General features: G+C 31.6%; 1 protein-coding gene across 1 annotated transcript in view; it reads right to left on the bottom strand.

The window, feature by feature from the left end:
• The window catches only part of LOC142230640 (uncharacterized), a 151780-nt gene that overhangs the window by 92794 nt on the left and 33701 nt on the right, over positions 1-25285 (bottom strand). The window contains exons 3-4 of the mRNA XM_075301281.1: positions 14546-14705; positions 14391-14485 (exon numbers count right to left, since the gene is read on the bottom strand). Of these exons, the coding sequence (XP_075157396.1) occupies positions 14391-14485; positions 14546-14705 (255 nt within the window). The remainder of the gene's footprint in view (positions 1-14390; positions 14486-14545; positions 14706-25285) is intronic.

The raw sequence follows: 25285 nt of genomic DNA, 5'->3' as shown, positions 1-25285 counted from the left end.
GAAATAAAATTTTGACAAAATGTTCCACAGAAATAAAATCTTGGCAGCATTTTCAATAGAAATAAAATGTTGACAAACTTTTTTATAGAAATAAATAGCAATAAAATTTTGAGAAAATTTTCTATAGAAATGACATTTTGACAAAATTTTATACAAAAAAAAAGAATTTTGACAAAATTTTCTATAGAAATAAAATTTTGAGAAAACTTCCTATAGAAATAAAATTTTGAGAAAATTTTCTAAAGAAATAAAATTTTGACAAAATTTTATAGAAATAAAGTATTGACAAACTTTTCTTTAGAAATAAAATTTTGACAAGCTTTTCTATAGAAAAAAAATTTAAAAAAATTTTCTTTGGAAATACAATTTGGACAAAATTTTCTTAGAAATAAAATTTTAACAAAATTTTCTAAAGATATAAAATGTTGACAAAATTTTCTATAGACATAAAATTTTGACAAGATTTTCTGTAAAAAAACCTTTTGACAAAATTTTCTATAGAAATAAAATTTTGGCAAATTTTTCTATAGAAATACAATTTTGACAAAATTTTCTATAGAAATAAAATTTTGAGAAAACTTCCTATAGAATAAAATTTTTAGAAAAATTTCCATAGAAATAAAATTTTGCCAAAAATTTGTATAGAAATAGAATGTTGACCAAATTTTCTATAGATATAAAATTTTGACAAGATTTTCTGTAGAAATAACCATTTGACAAAATTTTCTATAGAAATAAAATTTAGAGAAATTTTTTCTATAGAAATAAAATTTTGAGAAAACTTCCAACAGAAATAAAATTTTTAGAAAAAATTTTATAGAAATAAACCTTTTTTCGGAAGGTTCAAGTGCGGTTCACTTTGGGTTTAGTGAACTGCCTGAATTTATTCTGATAATTTTGCTGCAAGTGGAGGATGCTGATGAGGAATGTGGTAATTCCGAAACATGCGTCCATCCAACCATCTTGCAGTCTATAGGGCTTTGTCCAAATAAATTTGACAAACATTCTTTTCCTCTGTTGGTTAAGCTACTCTTGTAGTTTAGTCACCGCAATGGTTTTAAAGCCGAGATCAAAACAAGAAATAAAATTTTGACAACATTTTTATAGAAATAAAATTGTCAATAGAAATAAAATTTTGACAAAATTTTCCATAGAAATAAAATTTTGACAAAATTTTCTTAGAAATAAAATTATGAAAACATTTTCTATAGAAATAACAATTTAACTAGCTTTTCTATAGAAATAAAATTGTGAAAAAATTTTCTTTGGAAATGAAATTGGGGCAAAATTTTCTATAGAATTAAGATTTTAACAAAATTTTCTATAGAAATAAAATGTTGACAAAATTTTCTATAGACATAAAATTTTGACAAAATTTTCTATAGAAATGAATAGAAATAAAATTTTGAGAAAAGTTTCTATAGAAATACAATTTTGAGAAAATTTTCTATAAAAATAACATTTTGACAAAATTGTATACAAAAAAAAAAGAATTTTGACAAAATTTTCAATAAAAATAAAATTTTGAGAAAACTTCCTATTGAAATAAAATTTTTAGAAAAATTTCTATAGAAATAAATTTTTTAGAAAATGTTGTATAGAAATAAAATTTTGACAAAATTCTCTATAGAAATAAAATTTTGACAAAATTGTCTATAGAAATAAAATTTTGACAAAATTTTCTAAGAAATAAAATGTTCCCAAACTTTTATTTAGAAATAAAATTTTGACAAGCTTTTCTATAGAAAAAAAGATTAAAAAATGTTCTTTGGAAAAAAAATTGAAAAAATTTTCTTTGGGAATAAAATTATGAAAAAATTTCTTTCTTTGGAAATAAAATTTTAACAAAATTTTCTATAGAAATAAAATTTTAACAAAATTTTCTATAGAAATAACATTTTGACAAAATGTTCTACAGACATAAAATGTAGAAAATTTTTTTATAGAAATAAAATTCGAAAAAATGTTCTATACAAATAAAATTTTGACAAAATTTTCTATAGAAATAACATTTTGACAAAATTTTCTATAGAAATAAAATTTTGAAAAAATGTTCTATAGAAATAAAATTTTGACAAAATTTTCAATAGAAATAACATTTTGACAAACTTTTCTATAGAAATAAATAGAAATAAAATTTTGAAAAATATTCTATAGAAATGAAATTTGGACAACATTTTATACAAAAAAAAAAGAATTTTGACAAAATTTTCTACAGAAATAAAAATTTCAGGAAAACTTATTTCTATACAATTTTTAGAAAAATTTCAATAGAAAACAAATTTTAGAAAATTTTGTATAGAAATACAAGTTTGACAAAATTTGCTATAGAAATAAAATTTTGACAAAATTTGCTATAGAAATAAAATTTTGACAAAATTTTCTATAGAAATAAATTTTTGACAAAATTGTCTTAGAAATAAAGTCTTGACAAGCTTTTTCTTTAGAAATAAAGTCTTGACAAGCTTTTTCTATAGAAATAAAATTTTGAAAAAATTTTCTTTGGAAATAAAATTTTGAAAAAATTTTCTTTAGAAATAAACTTTTGAACAAATTTTCTATAGTAATAAAATTTTAACAAAATTTTCTATAGAAAAAAAAAATTTTGACAAAATTTTCTATAGAAATAAAATATTGGCAAAAATGTCTACAGAAATAAAATTTTGACAAAATTTTCTATAGATATAACATTTTTGCAACATTTTCTATAGAAATAAAATTTTGACAAAATTTTCTATAGAAATAAAGTTTTCTATAAAAATTTCGCAAAATAATATTTTTTTGTTTGGTAGCTTTTTGATAAAATTTTCTACAAATTATGGTAAATTAGTTTTGGCTGGAGTGGCAGCCGTGGACAAGATACAAAATGTCAACAAATTTAGAAACGGTTTCATTAATTTTGAAAAAAAAAATCAGAATTATTAAAGCCAAGTTGACCCTAATCAAACGTACCTTTCTTTAATGTTAGCATACACAATTTTAAGTCGAATCAACCGGATCGGTTCACATTTGTTCTTCTATGAGGCTCAAGAAATCAGATTTGGAGATCGGAGAAATCAGATTTGGAGATCGGAGGAGATGTATATTTATGGAATGATATTGACATTTTGATATCACATATCAAATTTCATGCTTTCTTCCAGAAGGCTCCGAAATGAAATCGTTTGTAATTTCAACGGACGGACGTCACTAGATCGTTTCAGGACTTGATCACCATTATAGAGAAACCCTGAAGTGTTCGACCGAACATCTCTGATATGGAATCAACAATGTCTACAATCGTAATGACTCATTCTAGTCTTTCCATTCCATAACTTTTTCGTTTTCTTTCACATCATAATCAATTGCTTGAAAACACCATTAAACTCCTATTCGCCAATAGACAACTCTTTTGCCTAGATATGTCACCGGAGAGACTTAAATAAGATACAAAACATCAAACTTTTTCAAAGTACATCATATAGACGCCAAGAAAAAAAAATAATTTTCCAAAGCTTCAAACACAAATCTAAGAAAGAAAAAACTTTTGCCAAAGTAAACAATTTCCCCGCCCAAAAAAAAAAAAACTTTTTCATATATACCCTCCTTCTGTGGATGGCATAGACCACTTCCTGCATCCGAAAACGAAGAGATTTGTGTTTTTTTTTTTTGTTTCAACTAAAACAAAGTACTTCGACATAAAGATGCCATGCAATGGAATGCTCCATAAATCAGTACCTCCGATAATGTAGGTGAATGCTGAGAAACCTGTCCGTATTGGCTTAAAGATTTCCAGAGTTTCGTTAAGTAGAACAAAGAACACAAATCGTTAAATAAAAGATAAAAGAAACTCTAGTGAAATAAACGATTGAGCAGTTTCGACAATTTTAGACGCTACTGCAATGGAAAAAAAACATGCCATGTTCCAAATATGTTGTCTTAGATTTTGCCTAATGATTTTGGTATTGATTCCGAGCCAAAGAAGCGGAGAATGTGGAATTAAAGTAAGGACACTTTAAAGACACAGTTCTTCTTTAAATTTAAGTTTTGCATACTTGATTCTAGGAAACAAATTTTAGTTTATTCATTTTTGACTTCAAGTAGAACTTATACTATGTTTCAAGTAAAATACGTCTATAAAATAAATTATTGAAAAACATCTCCATTTTTGAACGATTTTTTGCTTTGTAGTGAAAATACAAAGAGTCACCAAATTTAAAGTCGATTTCATTAGTTTTAAAGGATTTTTCAGAATTAGATAATTTGATTTTATTCGATGTTTTTATATCAAATAGAAATCAACTCAATTTTGGTTGATAGTTTCGCTGCAAGTAGAAGATGCTGTTGAGGAATTTGGTAATTCCGAAATGACCGTCCATCCAACCATCTTTCAGTTAAACAGGCTTTGACATAATACAAATATAATTTTCCTCAGTTGTTAAAGCTACTCATGAATTTTAGTAAACGTATGGTTTCAAGCTGAAATTAAAACAACAATAATTTTCAACTATTTTGGAGAAGATTGAGGTCTGCGACAAAATTATATTTATGCCACTGAGTTGAACAACATTCAACGCCTACAGGTCCTCTCCAACTAAGAGATGGAAATAAAATTTTGACAAAATTTTCTACAAAAATAAAATTTTGACAAAATTTTCTACAAAAATAAAATTTTGACAAAATTTTTTATGGAAATAAAATTTTGAAAAAATTTTCTATAGAAATAAAGTTTTGACGAAATAAAATTTTGAAAAAATTTTCTATAGAAATAAAGTTTTGACAAAATTTTCTGAAGAAACAAAATCTTGACAAAGTTTTCAGTAGACCAATTCTTGACAAAATCTTCTATAGAAATAAAATTTTGAAAAAAATTTTTATAGAAATAAAATTTTGACACAATTTTCTATAGAAATAAAATTTTGACAAAATCTTCTACAGAAATAAAATTTTGACAAAATTTTCTATAGAAACAAAATTTTGACAAAATATACCATAGAAATAAAATTTTGACAAAATTTTCAATAGAAATAAATTTTTGGTAAAATTTTCTATAGAAATGAAATTTTGAGAAAATTTTCTGAAGAACTAAAATCTTGGCAACATATTCTATAGACAAATTCTTGACAAAATTTTCTATAGAAATAAATTCTATGGAAATAAAATTTTGACACAATTTCCTGAAGAAACAAAATCTTGTTATTTCTATAGAAATAAAATTTTGACAAAATTTTCTATGGAAATAACATTTTGAGAAAATTTTTTATGGAAATAAAATTTTGACAAAAGTGTTTATGGAAATAAAATTTTGGCAAAATTTTATATAAAAATAAAATTTTGACAAAATTTTCTAAAGAAATAACATTTGTGGCAAAATTTTCTCAAGAAAAAAAATTTTGACAAAATTTTCTCAAGAAATAAAATTTTGACAAAATTTTCTATAGAAATAAAATCTTGACAAAATTTTCTATAGAAATAAAATCTTGACAAAATTGTCCATAGAAATAAAATGTTGACAAAATTGTCTATAGAAATAAAATTGTGACAAAATTTTCTATAGAAATAAAATTTTGACAAAATTTTCTATAGAAATAAAATTTTGACAAAATTTTCTATAGAAATAAAATTTTGGCAAAATTTTCTCAAGAAATCAAATTTTGACAAAATTTTCTGAAAAAATAAAATTTTGACAAGATTTTCTGAAGAAACAAAATCTTGAAAAAATTTTCTATAGACCAATAGTTGACAAAATTGTCTATAGAAATAACATTTTGACAAAATTTGCTATAGAAATAAAATTTTGACAAAATTTTCAATGGAAATAAAATTGTGGCAAAATTTTCTCAAGAAATAAAATTTTGACAAAATTTTCTTAAGAAATAAAATGTTGACAAAATTTTCTATAGAAATAAAATCTTGACAAAATGTTCTAAAGAAATAAAATCTTGACAAAATTTTCAATAGAAATAAAATTTTGGCAAAATTTTCTCAAGAAATAAATTTTCTGCAGAAACAAAATTTTGACAAAATTTTCTATAGAAAAAAAATCGAGACAAAATTTTCTATAGAAATAAAGTCTTGACAAAATTTTTTATGGAAATAAAATTTTGACAAAATTTTCTGAAGAAACAAAATCTTGACAAAATTTTCTATAGACCAATTCTTGACAAAATTTTCTATAGAAATAAAATCATGACAAAATTGTCTATAGAAATAAAATCTTGACAAAATTGTCTATAGAAATAAAATTTTGACTAAATTTTCTCAAGAAATAAAATTTTGACAAAATTTTCTATGGAAATAAAATTTTGACAAAATTTTCTATGGAAATAAAATTTCGACAAAATTTTCTCAAGAAATAAAATTTTGACAAAATTTTCTATAGAAATAAAATATTGACAAAATTTTCTACAGAAATAAAATCTCGACAAAATTGTCTATAGAAATAAAATTTTGACAAAATTGTCTGTAGAAATAAAATTGTGACAAAATTTTCTATAGAAATAAAACTTTGACAAAATTTTCTATGGAAATAAAATTTTGACAAAATTTTCTTAAGAAATAACATTTTGACAAAATTTTCTCAAGAAACAAAATTTTGACAAAATTTTCTATGGAAATAAAATTTTGACAAAATTTCCTGAAGTAACAAAATCTTGACAAAATTTTCTATAGAAATAAAATCTTGCCAGCATTTTTTATGGAAATAAAATTTTGACAAAATTTTTTATGGAAACAAAATCTTGACAACGTTTTCTATAGAAATAAAATCTTGACAGCATTTTTTATGGAAATAAAATCTTGGTCTTAAATTTTGGCAAAATTTTCTCAAGAAATAAATTTTGGCAAAATTTTCTCAAGAAATAAATTTTTGACAAAATTTTCTATAAAAATAAAATCTTGATAAAATTTTGTCAAGATTTTGTTTCTTCAGAAAATGTAGCCAAAATTTCATTTCTATAAAAAATTTTGTCAAAAATTTATTTCTTGAGAAAATTTTGCCAAAATTTATTTCTTGAGAAAATTTTGTCAAGATTTTATTTCTTGAGAAAATTTTGCCAAAATGTTATTTCCATTGAAGATTTTGTCAAAATTTTATTTCTTCAGAAAATTTTGCCAAAATTTTATTTCCATACAAAATTTTGTCAAAATTTTATATCTATAGAAAATTTTGTCAAAATTTTATTTCCATAAAAAATGTTGCCAAGATTTTATTTCTATAGAAAATTTTGTCAAGATTTTGTTTCTTCAGGAAATTTTGTCAAAATTTTATTTCCATAGAAAATTTTGTCAAAATTTTGTTTCTTCAGAATATTTTGTCAAAATTTTATTTCTTAAGAAAATTTTATCAAAATTTTATATCTATAGAAAATTTTGCCAAAATTTTATTTCCATAGAAAATTTTGTCAAAGTTTTATTTCTATAGAAAATTTTGTCACAATTTTACTTCTACAGACAATTTTGTCAAAATTTTATTTCTTAAGAAAATTTTGCCAAAATTTTATTTCCATTGAAGATTTTGTCAAAATTTTATTTCTTCAGAAAATTTTGCAAAAATTTTATTTCCATAGAAAATTTTGTCAAAATTTTATATCTATAGAAAATTTTGTCAAAATTTTATTTCCATAAAAAATGTTGTCAAGATTTTATTTCTATAGAAAATTTTGTCAAGATTTTGTTTCCATAAAAAATTTTGTCAAAATTTTATTTCCATAAAAAAATGCTGTCAAGATTTTATTTCTATAGAAAATTTTGTCAAGATTTTGTTTCTTCAGGAAATTTTGTCAAAATTTTATTTCCATAGAAAATTTTGTCAAAATTTTGTTTCTTCAGAAAATTTTGTCAAAATTTTATTTCTTAAGAAAATTTTGTCAAAATTTTATATCTATAGAAAATTTTGCCAAAATTTTATTTCCATAGAAAATTTTGTCAAAGTTTTATTTCTATAGAAAATTTTGTCACAATTTTATTTCTACAGACAATTTTGTCAAAATTTTATTTCTATAGACAATTTTGTCGAGATTTTATTTCTACAGAAAATTTTGTCAATATTTTATTTCTATAGAAAATTTTGTCAAAATTTTATTTCTTGAGAAAATTTTGTCGAAATTTTATTTCCATAGAAAATTTTGTCAAAATTTTATTTCCATAGAAAATTTTGTCAAAATTTTATTTTCATAGAAAATTTTGTCAAAATTTTATTTCTATAGACAATTTTGTCAAGATTTTATTTCTATAGACAATTTTGTCATGATTTTATTTCTATAGAAAATTTTGTCAAGAATTGGTCTATAGAAAATTTTGTCAAGATTTTGTTTCTTCAGAAAATTTTGTTAAAATTGTATTTCTTGAGAAAATTTTGTCATAATGTTTTTTTTTTTTTAATATTGTCAAAATTTTGTTTCTATATAAAATTTTTATGGAAATGAAATTTTGGCTACATTATCTGAAGAAACAAAATCTTGACAAAATTTTCTATAGACCAATTCTTGACAAAATTTTCTATAGAAATAAAATCATGACAAAATTGTCTATAGAAATAAAATTTTGACAAAATTTTCTATGGAAATACAATTTTGGCAAAATTTTCTATAGAAATAAAACTTTGACAAAATTTTCTATAGATATAAAATTATGTAAAATAAGATTTTTTTTTTTAAATTTTGGTAGATTATTTTGGACTCGAGTGGCTAACGTGTTCGTATCGCAGAAAACCAAATTCATTAACTCCAGCCTTTTTTTTTTTTGGATCGGTGAGCTCTTACACTTTTTGGAACTTCAATGCCTTAGTCCAAACTGATTTTCTACACCCAGAGATGGAATATGATCACCTCCTACAACAAAATGTTATTTTTCGATGGTGAACATGTAACATCATTGTCGCAAACATTAAGAAGAAATTAACACTGCGAGCGTTACTGTCTAGAAATGTCAACTTGGATCCAAGAATCAACATTCTTGGATCCAACTTTAAGATATTGAGGAAGAAAATTTTCTATCAAAAATTAATTAGGATTTAGAGTCAAATAACAGAACCCTTATTAACAATGCATTTCACACATAGACAGAAATTAAAAACAAAAAAGCTAAACATTAATTAAAGATTCAACATCTTCAAAATAAATCTAAATTCTTACCTTTAATCCAAAAATTCAAAACAGTGTTCTATTTACAAACTATTGTTTTTTTTTTAACCACCAATGTTTTTTTTTACATTAAATATAAAGATGATTTATATATATTTGTTTTTAATGAAGAGACGAAAAGATGAATATGTTAAATTTTATAAAAAAATCTTTGAATTACCGCGGTGCAATGCTTAGCATGAGATTACCAAATTCTAAGAAATTTCCTTAATATTATCCTGGAGACGTAAATTGAAAGATATATAGCAGAACAGATAGGTGTCCAAAATTTGTATTCGTCCGCTAAAGTTAAATGTCTTTGAAGTGTAGACAATTACCCTAATGTAGGGGCTAATAACCTTGTGGAAAGAAAACCAGCAGTTTTGATTCAAAATTTAAAAAAAGTATATATTTATTTATTTTTTTAATATTTGAATCTCTGCTTATGTCACAAATATTTGTAAAAACTTCATATTGCCTAGCCAATATTGAAGTTCTTGAATATAGAATAAAAACAAATGGAGCATATTTCTCCCGAAAGTAGAAAGAAGACTGACCAAAGAACTTCTTGGTAAAGTACGATAATTTATAAAAGGTTTATTAGCACAAGGCTGGATGGAGAAAAAAAAACAAAGTGGAATTGCTAAAAGGTAAAGAAAATGAAATTGAAGAAATTTATAACCTAAATATATTCGCAATTATAAACGAAAAAAGTAAAAGATACTCACGTAATCTTAAATGTCCAATGGTCAATAGCTTCATCCTTACAATGGTTGCAATTGAGCTTAAGGAGTAAATTTCATTGGAGATTAAACAAAGTAGAAGGCGTTGACAAACTTTGAAGCCAATGGCAAAGAAATTTAAAAAGCAATTATTGTCAATATTATTTCAGAAACTTTCCTCCAAGTCCCTTCAAGAATATGCTTGGGAACATACATATATTGGCTAGTAAAATTGTTTTTCAATAAATGTAGTAGGAGTCGATGGAAATCAATAGAGACGACCATAGACATTTTACAAGGGATCCAAGGGACATGTCTGGGCGTAACTGGGACAATGAATACCACGTCAGGCAGAGCCTTGAAGACGATACTGGACTTAAGACCTGTAGAGGTTCAAATCAAAAGCGGATTTGCCATGACTATGATGAGATTGAAGATGTTGGAAGAATGAATGGAAACACGAAACATGACGACCCATCAAAGTATAACGGTGGGTGTAATAGCGGATGTCGCAACAATCCATAATAGTATACCGGAGGTGGCCAAAGCTGCCGAGAGTGACATTATGAGCGCTCCCTGGAATGGGACCCAGAATAGATTCCAAAGGGATATAACTGCTACTGGGTCATTCAAATGATTTTCAATCCAAATTTTGCAGATGTTTAGCCCCATTACTCCCATTTCAGGATAATTAAATAATGAATGGAAACACGAAACATGACAACCCATCAAACGATAACGTTGGGTGTAATAGCGGATGTCGCAACAATCCATAATAGTATACCTGAGCTGGCCAAAGCTGCCGAGAGTGACATTCTCAGGGCTCCCTGGAATGGGATACCAAAGAATAGAACAGATACACTAATAGAAAACGTCTCGTTATATTAACGAAATGTATCGTTAAAAGTCAGCCAATGAAACAAATTCATTAATACAAAGAATTTTTTCGTTAATATAACGAGTTTTCTGACAATCAACGTAACGTTTCGTACTATTAATGAATATTTTCATTGTATTAATGAAAATGTTTCGTTATATCAATGAAAAATGTTCATTGGCTGACTTTTAATGAACTTTTCTTTGTGTGTACCAAAGGGAAATAACTGCTACACCGACGAATCGAATATGGGTCATTCAAATGATTTTCAATCAAAATTTTGCAGATCTTTAGCCCCATTACTCCCATTTCTGGATAATTAGATAAAAATTGCTGAGAATTGAAATCGGCAGGTTATACCAAAACATGCATCGATATACATCATATCCGTCAAATATATTTGTGGAAAAATGGTGATGTCTAGGTTAGTTAGGTTAGGTGGCAGCCCAATGTATCGGGCTCACTTAGACTATTCAGTCCATTGTGATACCACATTGGTGAACTTCTCTTATCACTGAGTGCTGCCCGATTCCATGTTAAACTCAATGACAAGGGACCTCCTTTTTATAGCCGAGTCCGAACGGTGTTCCACATTGCAGTGAAAGCACATAGAGAAGCTTTGAAACCTTCAGAAATCTCACCAGCATTACTAAGGTGGGATAATCCACCGCTGAAAAACTTTTTGGTGTTCGGTCGAAGCAGGAATCGAACCCACGACCTTGTGTATGCAAGGCGGGCATGCTAACCGTTGCACCACGGTGGTGATGTCTAGATGCTCAAGAAGTCACATCGGGAGATCGGTCTATATGGAGTCTACAACACAACACTCCTAGGAATAGAACCCAGAACAGATACCAGAGGGAAATAACTGCTACACCGACGGATCGAAGATTGGTGAGTGGACGGGACTGGGCATATATGACCCAGATACCGCGATCCTATTCCGGTTACCGGACCACAACACAAGCCTCCAATTATATTGTGTTATGGCTCGGAAATAACACTAGGTCACAAAACGTGAACATATTCACAGATTGTCGGAGGGCAATGAAAGCAATATCAGAAATTACGCTTCAAACCCAAACCGTATTAGAAGACAGGATCCGCATCATATGGGTTCCGGGACATGCCAGAATACAAGCAAAACTAAAAGGCAAATGAACTGGGGACTAGAGCTAAGACACAGGGAAGTGGACATAGAGCACGCAAAGACCAAGAGGCAATGTGGGCCGAGTTGGATGAATGGAAGGGGCGGCGAAAATACTATGAGGTGACCTAGAGGAAAAAGTCTCGAACTACTCAAGGAGACTAGGACGACGGTCAGAAGGACCGTTGGTATAATGACCGGTCACCTAGAATTGAGAATACATCTGTGACGAATAGGAGTAGCAGAGGATGGTGCATTTAGGACATGTTTGGAATACTACGTTTCTGTCTACCCTGTTTTTTTTAGGCAAAGAGTTATCCATATCGGTAAAGAGATGATTCGGGACCTGGCCCAACTTGACAACAGGGACTGGAAACAAATTGAAGAAATCGTTATTCCTGGAATAAAAGAAGGTTAAGATGGAAAGAAGAAGCTAGAATGCACAACAAGCCGAATACTGGCTTAGGTGAATGTCAGTCTCCATGGGACAAGGCAATCTGAAACCTCTTTTCAACCTAACCTAACCTTGTCATTAAAATTGAGTCAACGAAATAAGAATGTAGAATGGAACTTATCGTTAACGTAATGACTTTTCTATATCATTGAGCTGAACATAAAATCCGGCAGAACTCAGTGATAAGAGAGAAGTTCACCACTGTGGTATCACAATGGACTGAATAGTTTTAAAATACCTCGGCATCGGCAACTGTTACCATAACCCAAATAATTCGATTGTAGGTCATTGTACGCAATCTATGGTGGATGATACATAGGTTAGGTGGCAGCCCGATGCATCCGGCTCACTTAGACTATTCAGACCATAGTGATACCACATTGGTGAACTTCTCTCTTATCACTGAGTGCTGCCCGATTCCATGTCAAGTTCAATGGGACCTCCTTTTTAAAGCCGAGTCCGAACGGCGTTCCACATTGCAGTGAAACCACTTAGAGAAGCTTTGAAACCCTCAGAAATGTCACCAGCATTACTGAGGTGGGATAATCCACCGCTGAAAAACTTTTTGGTGTTCGGTCGAAGCAGGAATCGAACCCACGACCTTGTGAATGCAAGGCGGGCATGCTAACCATTGCGCCACGGTGGCTGGAGGAATTTTTGGTGATATATGCTTGTTGTATCTTATGAAATATGTTATTATACCCTCCACCATAGGATGGGGGGTATTTTAACTTTGTCATTCCGTTTGTAACACATCGAAATATTGCTCTAAGACCCCATAAAGTTTATATATTCTGGGTCGTGGTGAAATTCTGAGTCGATCTAAGCATGTCCGTCCGTCTGTTGAAATCACGCAAACTTCCGAACGAAACAAGCTATCGACTTGAAACTTTGCACAAGTAGTTGTTATTGATGTAGGTCGGATGGTATTGCAAATGGCCAATATCGGTACACTTTTACGTATAGCCCCCATATAAAGGGACCCTCAGATTTGGCTTGCGGAGCGTCTAAAAAAGCATATTTCATCCGATCCGGCTGAAATTTGGTATATGGTGTTGGTATATGGTCTCTAACAACCATGCAAAAATTGGTTCACATCGGTCCATAATTATATATAGCCCCCATATAAACCGATCCCCAGATTTGGCTTGCGGAGCCTCAAAGAGAAGCAAATTTCATCCGATCCGGCTGAAATTTGGTACATGGTGTTGGTATGTTATATGGTCTCTAACAACCATGCAAAAATTGGTCGTCCATATCGGTCTATAATTATATATAGCCCCCATATAAACCGTTCTCCAGATTTGACCTCAGGAGCCTCTTGGAGGAGCAAAATTCATCCGATTCGGTTCAAATGTGGAACGTGGTGTTACTATATGGTCTCTAACATCCATGCAAAAATTGTTCCACATCGGTTCACAATTATATATAGCCCCCATATAAACGGATCCCCAGATTTGGCTTGCGGAGCTTCTAAGAGAAGCATATTTCATCCGATCCGGCGTAAATTTGGTACATGGTGTTAGTATATTATCTCTAACAACAGTGCCAGAATTGGTTCATATCGGTGCATAATTATATATAGCCCCCATATAAACCATTCTCCAGATTTGAACTCCGTAGCCTCTTGGAGGAGCAAAATTCATCCGATCCGGTTCAATTCGATTGTGCACCCAGAGAAGGAGTATGATCACCTCAAACATGTTTTAAGAGCAAAATGTTATTTTTGGGTGGTAACCATGTAACATGGTTTTCGCAACCATGTTATTTTCTCGGAAATCATGTATCTGATTTCGGCAAGCAGGTTATATTTGACGAGAAAATAATATTTTAGTGACAAACATGTTACATGGTCACCATACAAAAATAACATTTTGCTCTTGAAACATGTTTGAGGTGATCATAGATGGCAGAGTTTAGAAGAAGTTTCTACGTAATCCATGGTGGAGGGTACATAAGCTTCGGCCTGGTCGAACTTACGGCCGTATATACTTGTTTAATTTTAATATCCTTTATTTTAAGTTAGATCAAGATGAGAATTGTCAACTTTATAGAATTACAAAGATATCAAAATAAAAATATAATTTACCTGTTGGGTTGCAGCTGCAGCCTCATATATGTCCGCGTTACCGCGACCAATTATAGGCCGAAACGGTTCATCATTTGGATTCAAGGCAAAAGAAGCTACAAAGAGAAATAGATTGCTCTTTTAGATTCGCTATAGTTATAAATGTCCTCACTTACCTGTCTGATCCGATGAATCTCGCTTCTCTGTTTTACTTTTCTTTGGTTCTTCAATTGTTTTCTTCACATCTTTGGTATCGATAATTTGTTTATTATCCGTTGGTTTGGTAGCCTTCTCATCTGCCAAAATAGCGCCCACCAATAATAGCAGTAATAGTAGCTGCAATAGAAAAGAAAAAAATAAAACTCAAATAAAAAATTGCCAATTTTTTTTAAGACTTTAACCCCCGGTATGATTGAGCTCCGTTAGTGTTCCGTTAGCTAACGAACATTTAAATCGCGCTATGGACATATCTGTTTTCTTGCCTATATATTCCATATGCCAGTTAGGAGGTTAACTAGGTCTAACTAAAAAAGGTCTTAATTTCACATTAGATGCCAATTGAACTCTATATTTCAAATTTAGAGCAATGTTTAATAAATAAAATAATGATATAAAAACCCATCATAATATGAGAAGATACCAACAGTATTGGTGGACCAAAATTATTGATACTATTTCAAATCCTTTAAATTTGTTGCGAGCTATATAAAGGTTTATATTCCCATATGCATGAATTTGAATCTGAATCGATTTAGACAAAATTGTATATACTTCTACAAAATCTATGTACTTAAAATTTAAATCTAACGTTATGGGACGTAACACAATTTTAACAAAAAACCAGTAAGGAAAGTCTAAAGTCAGGCGGGGCCGACTATATTATACCCTACACCACTTTGTAGATCTAAATTTTCGATACCATATCACATCCGTCAAATGTGTTGGGGGCTATATATAAAGGTCTGTCCCAAATACATACATTTAAATATCACTCGATCTGGAAGAATTTGATAGACTTCTACAAAATCTATAGACTCAAAATTTAAGTCGGCTAATGCACTAGGGTGGAACACAATGTTAGTAAAAACAAGTATATACGGCCGTAAGTTCGGCCAGGCCGAAGCTTATGTACCCTCCATCATGGATTGCGTAGAAACTTCTTCTAAACACTGCCATCCACAATCGAATTACTTAAGTTGCGGTAACGCTTGCCGATGGCAAGGTATCTTAAAACCTCCTAACACCATCTTCTAAATTGTATGTTAGTCCATACGTGGTATATATTAAATCAAAAAAGATCGATCCAATACGTATATAATTCAGTTTGACAAAGTAGACACAAAATTTTGACAAAGTTTTCTACAGAAATAAAATTTTAACAACATTTTCTATAGAAATAAAATTTTCACAAAATTTTCTATAGAAATAAAAATGTTGACAAAATTTTCTATAGAAAGAAAATTTTGACAAAAATTTCTACAGAAATAAAATTTTAACAAAATTTTCTATAGAACTAAACTTTTGACAAAATTTTCTATAGAAATAAAATCTTGGTAGGTTATTTTTGGCTCGAGTGGCAACCATGATTGTGAACCGAATAAAATTTGAACAAAATTTTCTATAGAAATAAAATTGACGATGAAAATTTTATTATGAACCGAAGAGACCATATACCAATACCAGGTACCAAATTTCAGCCGGATCGGATGCAATTTGCTTCTCTTTGAGGCTTCGCAAGCCAAATCTGGGGATCGGTTTATATGGGCGCTATATATAATTATGGACCGATGTGGACCAATTTTTGCATGATTGTTACAGACCATATACCAACACCATGTACCAAATTTCAGCCGGATCGGATGAAATATGCTTCTCTTAGAGGCTCCACAAGCCAAATCTGCGGATCGGTTTATATGGGGGTTATATATAATTATGGTCCGATATGGACCAATTTTTGCATGGTTGTTAGAGACCATATACCAACACCATGTACCAAATTTCAGGCGGATCGGATGAAATTTGCTTCTCTTTTAGGCTCCGCAAGCCAAATCTGGGGATCGGTTTATATGGGGGCTATATATAATTATGGTCCGATATGGACCAATTTTTGCATGGTTATTAGAGACCATATATCAACACCATGTACCAAATTTCAGGGGGATCGGATGAAATTTGCTTCTCTTTTAGGCTCCGCAAGCCAAATCTGGGGATCGGTTTATATGGGGGCTATATATAATTATGGACCGATGTGGACCAATTTTTTCACGTTTGTTAGAGACCATATACAAACACCATATACCAAATTTCAGCCGGATCAGATGAAATATACTTCCGTTAGAGGCTCCACAAGCCAAATCTGAGGGTCCCTTTATATGGGGGCTATACGTAAAAGTGGACCGATATGGCCCATTTTCAATACCATCCGACCTACATCGATAACAACTACTTGCGCCAAGTTTCAAGTCGATAGCTTGTTTCGTTCGGAAGTTAGCGTGATTTCAACAGACGGACGGACGGACGGACGGACGGACGGACGGACGGACATGCTTAGATCGACTCAGAATGACAAAGTTAATATACCCCCATCCTATGATGGAGGGTATAAAAATATGGGAAACGTTTAAATCTGAAGCAATTTTAAGGAAACTTCGAAAAAGTTTATTTATGATTTATCGCTCGATATATATGTATTAGAAGTTTAGGAAAATTAGATTCATTTTTACAACTTTTCGACTAAGCAGTGGCGATTTTACAAGGAAAATGTTGGTATTTTGATTATTTTTGTCGAAATCAGAAAAACATATATATGGGAGCTATATCTAAATCTGAACCGATTTCAAGCAAATTTGGCACGCATAGTTACAACGCTAATTCTACTCCCTGTGCAAAATTTCAACTAAATCGGAACAAAAAATTGGCCTCTGTGGGCAAATGAGTGTAAATCGGGCGAAAGCTATATATGGGAGCTATATCTAAATCTGAACCGATTTGGCTGATATTTTGCAAGTTTTTCGAGACTCATAAAATATTCGGATGTACGGAATTTGAGGAAGATCGGGTGATATACACGCCAATTATGACCAGATCGGTGAAAAATATATATGGCAGCTATATCTAAATCTGAACCGATTTTTTCCAAAATCAATAGGGATCGTCTTTGAGCCGAAACAGGACCCTATACCACATTTTAGGACAATCGGACTAAAACTGCGAGCTGTACTTTGCACACAAAAATACATCAAAAGACAGACAGACAGACAGACGGACAGACAGACAGACGGACATCGCTAAATCGACTCAGAATTTAATTCTAAGCCGATCCGTATACTAAAAGGTTGGTCTATGATTACTCCTTCTTGGCGTTACATACAAATGCGCAAACTTATTATACCCTGTACCACAGTAGTGGTGAAGGGTATAAATATGGGAAACGTTTAAATCTGAAGCAATTTTAAGGAAACTTCGAAAAAGTTTATTTATGATTTATCGCTCGATATATATGTCTTAGAAGTTTAGGAAAATTAGAGTCATTTTTACAACTTTTCGACTAAGCAGTGGCGATTTTACAAGGAAAATGTTGGTATTTTGATTATTTTTGTCGAAATCAGAAAAACATATATATGGGAGCTATATCTAAATCTGAACCGATTTCAATCAAATTTTGCACACTTGACTATACTACTAATTGTACACCTAGTGCAAAATTTCAACCGAATTCGGCCAAAACTCTGACTTCTGGGGCCATATAAGTCCATATCGGGTGAAAGATATATATGCAAGCTATATCTAAATCTGAACCGATTTCAATCAACTTTTGCATACTTGACTATTCGACTAAGTGTTATGTTTGTACAAAATTTCAAGCAAATCTAAATAAAACTCTGGCTGCTGGCTGCTATTAGTGCATATCGGGCGAAAAATATATATGGGAGCTATATCTAAATCTGAACCGATTTCTTCCAAAATCAACAGGGTTCTATTCTGACCCAAATTAGGAACATGTGCCAAATTTTAAGGCGATTGGACTTAAATTGCGACCTAGACTTTGATCACAAAAATGTGTTCACAGACAGACGGACAGACGAACAGACGGACATGGTTATATCGACTCAGGGACCCACCCTGAGCATTATTGCCAAAGACACCATGTGTCTATCTCGTCTCCTTCTGGGTGTTACAAACATATGCACTAACTTATAATACCCTGTTCCACAGTGTGACGCAGGGTATAAAAATCTATTACTATAAAATTTTGGCAAAATTTTCTATAAAAATAAAATTTTGATTTAAATTTTTATAGAAATAAAATTATCAATAGAAAAATAAATTTTGAAAAAATTTTTGTGTAACAAACAAAATTTTGCAAAATTTTCTATAGAAATTAAATTTTGCAAAATATTCTATAGAAATAAAATTTTGACTCAGTTTTCTATAGAAATAAAATTTTGACTTAATTTTATATAGAAAAATATATTTCTATAGTAATAAAATTTTGAATAAATTTTTTATATTTGTTTTGTTATTGTTGGTTTTGTTCTTTAAGCATTGTTGTCGTTTTTTTATTTCAGCTTAAAACCATACATTGACTAAACTACAAGAGTAGCTTAACCAACAGAGGAAAAGAATGTTTGTCAAATTTATTTGGGCAAAGCCCTATAGACTGCAAGATGGTTGGATGGACGCACGTTTCGGAATTACCACATTCCTCATCAGCATCCTCTACTTGCAGCAAAACTATCAACCAATTATCAGAATAAATTCAGGCAGTTTATTAAACCCAACAAAAACCACACTTGAACCCTCCGAAAAAAGGTTTTACATTGATAGCCGGCTTATGCCAAATGAATTCGAAACAAACATATCTCTTTTCCTATGCCACTGTCAAATCATCGATTTGAATTCACATGGCTGGGTTTATTTTGAGCGTGCCTCCTCTTCTTTTTTTTGACACAACGTTCTATAGAAATAACATTTTGACAAAATTTTCTATAAAAAAAACAACGTTGAAAAAATTTTCTGTCAATATTCCACATATGTATATGGCCTTAAAATAAAATTTAAAAAAAAATATATTTCGATTGTTCGAAATATTTCAAATAAATTGATATGGACATTAAAATGGATCGATCCAGCCATCTGCTAGTCTAACATTCTAGGAAACATAAAAAGATAGCCGTAATTGGAAGTTGATTTTCATTTACAATCAAGCTGTACATTGATCGAATGAATAACGCAATGGAAACTAATTTGCGTAAAAACTTGCTTAGTTACAAAAATGTGAATTGTTTTAAAAAATTTGGTTTAGCCGGAATCGAGCAAAATGTTTACGACTCCGACTCCAGCAAAATCTTCAGACTCCGACTCCGACTCCAGCCCTGGTTATAATTAACCGGAGAGAAAATATTTCCATATTATTTTTTGTTAACTGGTAGTTAAACTCTTACGGATCTACATAAAAATGGGCGTAAAGGAGTTTTAAAATGAACGAAACTTATTTCCCTTAATAAGATCGGTTTTAATGGTAGGGTTCTCGAAGTTAAATTATAATTTTGACATATGGAGACTACATAAGATCCATGTTTGTTTGAACGTGCAACAAAATTCGATGAATCTAAATTTTGTAGATTTTTAGCCCCATTATTCCCATTTCAAGATAATCAGATAAAAATGGTTCAAATCGCCAGGTTATACCAGAACATGCATCGATATACATCATATCCGGCACATAAAGGGCGATTCTTTTGAGGTTAGGATTTTCATGCATTAGTATTTGACAGATCACGTGGGATTTCGGACATGGTGTCAAAGAGAAAGATGCTCAGTATGCTTTGACATTTCATCATGAATAGACTTACTAACGAGCAACGCTTGCAAATCATTGAATTTTATTACCAAAATCAGTGTTCGGTTCGAAATGTGTTTCGCGCTTTACGTCCGATTTATGGTCTACATAATCGACCAAGTGAGCAAACAATTAATGCGATTGTGACCAAGTTTCGCACTCAGTTTACTTCATTGGACATTAAACCAACCACACGAATGCGTACAGTGCGTACAGAAGAGAATATTGCGTCTGTTTCTGAGAGTGTTGCTGAAGACCGTGAAATGTCGATTCGTCGCCGTTCGCAGCAATTGGGTTTGTGTTATTCGACCACATGGAAGATTTTACGCAAAGATCTTGGTGTAAAACCGTATAAAATACAGCTCGTGCAAGAACTGAAGCCGAACGATCTGCCACAACGTCGAATTTTCAGTGAATGGGCCCTAGAAAAGTTGGCAGAAAATCCGCTTTTTTATCGACAAATTTTGTTCAGCGATGAGGCTCATTTCTGGTTGAATGGCTACGTAAATAAGCAAAATTGCCGCATTTGGAGTGAAGAGCAACCAGAAGCCGTTCAAGAACTGCCCATGCATCCCGAAAAATGCACTGTTTGGTGTGGTTTGTACGCTGGTGGAATCATTGGACCGTATTTTTTCAAAGATGCTGTTGGACGCAACGTTACGGTGAATGGCGATCGCTATCGTTCGATGCTAACAAACTTTTTGTTGCCAAAAATGGAAGAACTGAACTTGGTTGACATGTGGTTTCAACAAGATGGCGCTACATGCCACACAGCTCGCGATTCTATGGCCATTTTGAGGGAAAACTTCGGAGAACAATTCATCTCAAGAAATGGACCGGTAAGTTGGCCACCAAGATCATGCGATTTGACGCCTTTAGACTATTTTTTGTGGGGCTACGTCAAGTCTAAAGTCTACAGAAATAAGCCAGCAACTATTCCAGCTTTGGAAGACAACATTTCCGAAGAAATTCGGGCTATTCCGGCCGAAATGCTCGAAAAAGTTGCCCAAAATTGGACTTTCCGAATGGACCACCTAAGACGCAGCCGCGGTCAACATTTAAATGAAATTATCTTCAAAAAGTAAATGTCATGGACCAATCTAACGTTTCAAATAAAGAACCGATGAGATTTTGCAAATTTTATGCGTTTTTTTTTTAAAAAAAGTTATCAAGCTCTTAACAAATCACCCTTTATATTTGTGGAGAAATGGTGATGTCTAGATGCCCAAGAAGTCAAATCGGGAGATCGGTCTATATGTGGAGTCCACTCTAAAACACAGATCGATATAAAATATATATTATATAGGTCTTTAGGTGGACCTATCTTTAAATTCGCCAGTGTGTGCATTACACACTATCCAAGAAGCTTCGTTGGTAAAATTTAAGGTTAGTTTATATGGGGGCTATCTATAATTATGGACCGATATGGACCAATTTTTGCATGGATGTTAGAAGGTATATGATAACATCACGGACCAAATTTCAACCCGATCGGATAAGATTTGCTCTTCCAGGAGTCTCCGATCGGTTTATATGGGGGCCATATATAATGATGGACCTATATGAACCAAATTGTGGCTGCTTATTAGATGGCATATACTAACATCACCTACCAAATTTCATCCGGATAGTAGGAAATTGGCCCTTTCAAGAGGCTTCGGTGGTCAAATCTGGGGATTGGTTTAAATTGGGGCTATATATAATTATAGGAGCCACCGTGGTGCAATGGTTAGCATGCCCGCCTTGCATACACAAGGTCGTGGGTTCGATTCCTGCTTCGACCGAACACCTCTCGAAATAATTGCTCGCAAAAAATATTGAAAAGCAATGGAGATAGACACACAAGTGGCCTCAAAATAAATATCAAGAAGACAAAATACATGGTTCTAAGTCGAAATGAATTAACACATTTATTACAAGAAAATGAGAATATCGGATATGCAAAATAAAGAAAAAATGGAGACAGTCTTAATTTTTGTACATTCTGTAAAGGACATCAACTTTATCACAAAAACAAGTATATACAGCAGTAAATTCGGCCGGGCCGAATTTTAAATACCCACCACATCAATCAAATATGATAGTTTACTTTGAAAACTCTTCGTCGTAGTGGGTTACTTGATAATATATAGAATTGTAGGGGGTTTGATGAGAAATCTTCTCCCAAGGCAGTTAGCTCCCGAAGACAAACTTTAAAGATTCTACCTATGAAGACCAGATAAGATTCTAGATTTATGAGAACCAATTTTGTTTGAGTTTTAGAGAAATTATAAACATATCGTGTATATGATTAAATTACGCCTTGATTTGAAATCTTAAATCTGTAGATTTTTTCTGCCATTATTTAAATAAATACGATGAGTAAAATCTGGAAATTTTACTTTCAGTTTGAAGCAATTTTCATGATCAGTGCGCCTGCTATATTAGAGAATATTAGAGTTGAATAAACGAAAAAACTTTATAAGAAACAGAAATTTCGTTTGTCTAAATTTTATTATAGATTTCCAATTTCAGCCAAATTGGGTAAAAACTACGGATTCTAGAAGCCCAGAAATAAAGCCGGGAGATCGGTGTATATGGGGGCTATACCAAAACATGTACCGATAGGTACCATTTGCTGCTCACATATTTGTGATCTTAAAATACCTCCAGAATTTCAAACAAATCGGCTAGAAAACATAGTCTCTAGATGCCCAAGAAGTAAAAATCGAGAGATCAGTCTATATGGGGGTTATACCAAAAAATGGACCGATATACCTCAATTTCGGCACACTTATTTGTGGTCTAAAAATACCTCTAGATTTCGAATTTCAGGCAAATCGGGTAATAAATACAGTTTATAGAAGCTCAAGAATTTCAGGCAAAGCGGATGGTAAATATAGTTTCTAGAAGCCTAAGAAGCAAAATCGGGAGATCGGTCTATATGGGGGCTATATCAAAACATGGACCGATACGGACCATTTTCGACACACCTCCTTATGGTCCTAAAATACCTCTAGATTTTCAATTTCAGACAAATCGGAGAGAAAATACTGTTTCTAGACGCCTAAGAAGCAAAATCGGGAGATCGGTCTATATGGGGGCTATACCAAAACATGGACCGATACGGACCATTTTCGACACACCTCTTTATGGTCCCAAAACTACGGTTTTTATAGGCCCAAGACCCCAAATCGGGAGGTCGGTTTATATGGGGACTATAACAAAACTTGGACCGATATAGCCCATCTTCGAACTTGACCTGCCTGCAAACAAAAAACTAATCTGTGCCAAATTTGGGGACGATAGCGCCATTATTGAAGGCTGTAGCGTGATTACAACAGACAGACAGACAGACAGGCAGACGGACAGACGGACATGCTTATATCGTCTTAGAATTTCTCCCTGATCAAGAATATATATACTTTATATAGTCGGAAATCGATATTTCGATGTGTTACAAACGGAATGACAAACTTATTATACCCCCGTCACCATTTTATGGTGGTGGGTATAATAATAAGGGTATGAAGTTAAAGTTGTTTTCGAAACTTGTTTTTAGCCAAGACACAAACCATCAGATTTTTTTTTTTTAATTTCAAGCAAATTTCATCTTGATTTGTTGTACAATCAAATATGAATAAATTTTGTTAATTATTTTTTATTTAGGCCTTTAAAATAGAGGGAGTTAAAACCCAATTATATGTCTAAACTGTTCAAGCCTCTTTTTGGCTATTTCTGATAGACGACAACGAACCAAAGGGGGTACACGTTGGTAACCCCAACTGTGGAGCATACCCCAGTGAAAAGCCCATGGGCGTAGGTCATCTGTGAGAGAAGAAATCAGGGGGGGGGGTTCAAATCAACTTTTATGTCCGTTTTTGAACGCATTATGGATATAATTGTTCATGTTTGATTGCATTTAGTCAATTAGCAACAAATCAAGACGAAATTTGATTTGCGAATTTTCGTTCAAAAGATAAAAGTTAAAATTTTCTGGTGGTTTGTGTCTTGGCTAAAAACAACTTTAAATTCACACCCTTAAAAAGAATATACTATTCTTCCAAATAAAGCGTTTTACGGGCGAAAAAAAATCCAATGTTTTTTGTGTAAATAAAATATAGGTTATTTAACTATGCAGGTCCACCTCTGATTGGTGGACCTGCAGAGTTAATTAAGATTAAGTTTTTTCCCAATGATTATCTTTTTTTTTTAAATCGAAAATTAAATATTGAAAATCAGAATACCATAAAATAATTTCATGCAATTCCAAACAAAATTGTAAATGCAAACTAATTTCCTTGCTTAAGGAAATAAGCTACTCTGCCCAAATTTACTTGAAATCCATCTCATTGAAAACATATCCATATGCCTACAACTGGTATCAAGAGTAAATTATCGAAACGAAGATTAAGTGTAAGCACTTTTAACTTATCGCAAATATGTGTTCACCATTAAAAATAAATCCAACAAATGATTAATGTTTCCCTGATGTCGGATTGACGTCCCCTTGACCAAAAATAAACGACCAAGGCGAACGATACAAATTTCACATCAATTCAGTTGCTTAGTTGGCAACTTAAGTCCAAATGTCTAAGAGAGTCCATTTTCAACTCTATTATTTATGGGGCGAAGACCATCCATTTCATCTCATTCAAAGGCATGATTTGTTGGCTGTTATGGGTGATTATTTTGGGTTTTTTTCGGTTTTTGTTGCTAAGTTTAGTGCCTAACCAGCACCTACAGCAATTTCCTGCTGTCGATTTTTTGTCTATCATAGAGTGTACATGATGTACTACATACAATCTCCTTGGAGGTAATGGCTCTGGGATGGGAAAACCCATATTGAAGCAAGTGGCAACAAACAAAAAATCTGCCAACAAAATGTTATTTTGTTTGGCGGTTCCTTTCACTTTTGGCCTTTATGTCAAAAACGGAACCTCTTGTTAGCTAAGCATACTTAAGTAAACCTCATCTCATCGACGAATGCCTTACGGATAAAATAAATGTGCGTTTTAGTTTTTTTTTGTTGTGATATTTGGAAGTATTTTACGAATATTAGAGAGTGTTGGAAAGGATGTGATAATGGGCTATA

The sequence above is a fragment of the Haematobia irritans genome, chromosome 3 (assembly GCF_050003625.1).
Source record: "Haematobia irritans isolate KBUSLIRL chromosome 3, ASM5000362v1, whole genome shotgun sequence".
In the NCBI taxonomy this organism is placed as follows: domain Eukaryota; kingdom Metazoa; phylum Arthropoda; class Insecta; order Diptera; family Muscidae; genus Haematobia; species Haematobia irritans.
This window is presented reverse-complemented; position numbering and strand designations above follow the sequence as displayed.